This window comes from Sinocyclocheilus anshuiensis, unplaced genomic scaffold (genome assembly GCF_001515605.1).
Source record: "Sinocyclocheilus anshuiensis isolate Anshui unplaced genomic scaffold, SAMN03320099.WGS_v1.1 scaffold1237, whole genome shotgun sequence".
Classification (NCBI taxonomy): domain Eukaryota; kingdom Metazoa; phylum Chordata; class Actinopteri; order Cypriniformes; family Cyprinidae; genus Sinocyclocheilus; species Sinocyclocheilus anshuiensis.
The window spans coordinates 229,326-233,139 of NW_015553581.1; the positions used below are offsets into that span (position 1 = coordinate 229,326).

The 3,814-nt window shown below is 37.9% G+C and overlaps 1 protein-coding gene and 1 pseudogene across 2 annotated transcripts in view; both read right to left on the reverse strand.

The window, feature by feature from the left end:
- The window catches only part of LOC107668404 (small ubiquitin-related modifier 3-like), a 5,522-nt gene extending 3,365 nt beyond the window's left edge, over nucleotides 1-2,157 (reverse strand). The window contains exons 1-3 of one of the 2 annotated variants that reach the window (XM_016460273.1): nucleotides 1,979-2,157; nucleotides 1,217-1,345; nucleotides 1,018-1,089 (exon numbers count right to left, since the gene is read on the reverse strand). In XM_016460273.1, the coding sequence (XP_016315759.1) occupies nucleotides 1,018-1,089; nucleotides 1,217-1,345; nucleotides 1,979-2,116 (339 nt within the window). In that variant the 5' untranslated portion in view covers nucleotides 2,117-2,157. Of the gene's footprint in view, nucleotides 1-1,017; nucleotides 1,090-1,216; nucleotides 1,346-1,934 lie in introns of both variants that reach the window. The other variant, XM_016460274.1, reaches the window with a different exon arrangement.
- A 428-nt stretch (nucleotides 2,158-2,585) lies between these two features.
- LOC107668365 (pituitary tumor-transforming gene 1 protein-interacting protein-like) overlaps nucleotides 2,586-3,814 on the reverse strand; it is a 3,191-nt pseudogene continuing 1,962 nt past the window's right edge.

The window sequence follows — 3,814 nt, forward strand, 5'->3', positions numbered from 1 at the left end:
TATCTGCTTACCCCCAGGGCATCCAAGATGTAGGTGACTTTGTTTCTTCAGTAGAACACAAACGAAGATTTTTAAATCAAACTGTTGCAGTCTGTCAGTCATATAATGGCAGTCAATGGGCTCCACGGCTTTGAGAGTAAAAAAACACCGACAAAACCAAATTAAACCCTGCGGCTCGTGATGATACATTGAGGTATTAAGACACAAAACGATCGGTCTGTGCAAGAAACTGAACAGTATTTATATAATTTTTTTACCTCTGATCCACCGCAATGTCCACCTGTCCTGAGCGCGTTCACAACATCTGACGCGTAACACGTGCAGTCTGTCAGTCATATAAATGGCAGTCAATGGGCTCCACGGCTTTGAGAGTAAAAAAACACCGACAAAACCAAATTAAACCCTGCGGCTCGTGATGATACATTGAGGTATTAAGACACAAAACGATCGGTCTGTGCAAGAAACTGAACAGTATTTATATAATTTTTTTACCTCTGATCCACCGCAATGTCCAACTGTCCCGAACGCGTTCATAATATCTGGAGCGTGTACGTGCTCTGGCATAGTCGACGCATGAGCGGAAGCGATCTGTCACATATATACGTCACTCATTGGATGTTGGGAATGTGCTCAGGACAGTTGGACATTGCGGTGGATCAGAGGTAAAAAAATTATATAAATACTGTTCAGTTTCTTGCACAGACCGATCGTTTCGTGTCTTAAGACCTCAATGTATCATCACGAGCCGCAGGGTTTAATTTGGTTTTGTCTGTGTTTTTTTACTCTCAAAGCCATGGAGCCCATTGACTGCCATTATAATAACACTGACAGACTGCAACGGTTTGTGTTAAAAATCTTCGTTTGTGTTCTACTGAAGAAACAAAGTCACCTACATCTTGGATGCCGTGGGGGTAAGCAGATAAACACCAAATTTTCATTTTTGGGTGAACTATCCCTTTAACACTTCCATAAGAAGCTGCTCACATCTGTACCAAATTCAAAAATAAGAGTACAAACCTGTGCAGGTGTGTCTGACTCATTGATTGGCTGACCATCAAACCTGAACCTAATTTGCCTTATAGATAAACCCTAAAAAAAAAAAAATAATAATTCAAGTTAGATCAAGTAGATCTGCATATCAATGTAACATCAAATGTACAATGCTTCATGATGTGTGCAGATCTAAGGATCACTGGAGCTCAAGCTGCAGTCTCACCTGTCTTTCGCAGTAGGCCTTCATCAGTTTGCTGAGGGGGGTATGCCTCTTAATTTTAAACTGGACCACAGATCCATCCTGACCGGCCACTTTCAAGTTGATGTGGTCATTTTCTGTCTTCACGCCCTCCTGAAATGAAACATGCAGAGTGTGTGTTAAATAAAGACGAATCATGAACATGCACTGTGTTGTTTTAATCACACTGAAGGGTCTACACACACACACACACATCAGATAGTTGATTTGAGCTAAAGCCACATTATGCTTCACATGCAGTCCCTGTATTCACAACATAAGATATTATGATACTGAATAACACGTTTTAAGCGACTAACGACGCGCTAAACAACCAGACTTGAGTCTATACCATCAGCATCTATTAAAACACTGCTTGGAAAAAAAAAAAGGGCTGCGACGTGAACAGCTGTGCGACGCTTTCGGTGCAACTGCGTTTGGCGCAAAGTTCAAGCAACTATCCGCCATGAAAGAAAGCCAATCTGAGTATCTCGTTGATGCTGAAACGAAGCGAAATACTGCCGGTTAATTTTTAACGACAAGAGATGTTATAATTCTCCATGTAGTTGGATGGATGGCTGAGTTTCATGACCATATGCGGAAAATGCGCAAAATCTTGGTTGAAAACCTCTTTGTTTCCCCACATATCAAGTGCAGGACCCAGACATCTAAAGTCATGCATTATAATCACATTAAAATATACCTCTCCGTGCTGCTGGAGCTCAGAACACAGAGACATGCATGTACCTTTGGCTTCTCTTCTGACATTTTTGTAGAAACGCAGGATTCTCCCGGTAATGTGGATGTAACGCTAACACAAGTGCGCTGCTGCCCGCTTCTGTCCTCCCCGCGCTCTGCAAGAACGTGCAAACCGGATTCCCTCATTTGATTGGCCCGGGTAAAATCACGTGATTCCCAGCAGGGAGCCGTAGCCAGAGAACACGCAAAATCAACTCGCCCATTTTATTGGACAGTATGACACCACGTGACCAATCCTCATGTTCTGAGGCTCTTTAACTACAAATTACTTTCAGTTACGAACATAATTTCAACATGATAATGTGTTATTACTTTTGCTTAATGAAAAATATTACATTACTTCTTTGGGGTCTCATGTATAAAAACAAAAACATGATTAAACATGATATATTTCAAATGTAATTACATATAAAATAACTATATAAAAATATCAAATTACATATAAAATAAATAAACTTACATCACCCCCCAAAAAAACATGAAAACATTGTACAGTTGATGTTTAATGTGTCACAAAATTACTAGCAATACAACCAATATGATTTAGGCAAAAATTTTACATTTTTATCATATACAGTAAACAGAAAACAAATGTACAATATTCACTTTTATTGTTTTCTTTCTCACAGTTTATTTGACTTTTGTAAATTGCACTGACAAATAAACCCTTTTTAATAAGCTAGTAATCAAAACACTGAAAAATGCAGGCAAACAGGCAAACTATATTGAAATGCCAACACACTAGCAAAGGCAGAGACAAATCAATTTCACTTTAGAAAGCATATGAAATGTGTAGGAGATAAATCTATAAAGCACACTGGATTATAGCACGTGGTATATTTTATGAAAGACAAGTCCTAGTTTAATCAGAGTAAAAATGCTACACAACTAAAATCTGCTGAGGCTAAATAAAAAATGAATTTCATGTACAGCCAACCAATCAACAGGCAAAGGCCAATGCTGACTCAATCATCAGCATGTCTTGCTTAATTTGTTTGACGCTTATTTGGATTTGCAAATGTCATTAATGTACTATACTTACAAGGCTTCATAAATACAACATCTAAATTGTGGTTTGCTGGAAGATTAACTGAAAATCCAAGTGTGAATGAATTAAATTTCAAGCCAAAGGCAACAATGTATGTTTGTGTGGTCAGCTGGTAACTGGTATATTTAGGATCTTTCTAACTCAAAGAAAAATGGAGTGTTGGATATGCAGGGAAATATGTTCTTTTTTTACGACAGGTGCGAGGTAAAAGAAAAGACAACAGTGGTGCATCATCAGAAGTTTCTTAGCTATTCTCAAATCTGGAGTACGGGTTATCCTTTTTCAAACCTAAAACAGAGGGAGCACAGATAAAACTCTGAAACACAGTGTAACTACAGTGAACTAAAAAGATACTATTTATTTTATATCATTTATGATGAAAGAGAAGTCTTACCGTATTTCATTCTCATTTCTTCATGCCTCTGCCTCATCTCTGCTTTCCTGCAATCAAATAAAGAACTTTTTTTCTTACTGAGCACTATTTCATCAAGACAAGACTCACTGGTCTCCACAACTCTTAACAAAATAATCAAACGTATGAAATACATTTTCTCAAAACAAACCGTACCTCTCCTCTTGGCTGAACTTTCTCAGGTGAGCTTGTCTCTCCATTCGCTCATCACTCCTTTTAGACCTTTCAAATTTTCAGGGGAAATTAAATGTAATCATTTCTTATGTGTTCCAATGTTATAGTGATTTGTTATTAACAATTAATAGCAGTAAATCTCTCTCTCTCTCTCTCTCTCTCTCTATATATATATATATATATATTGTTT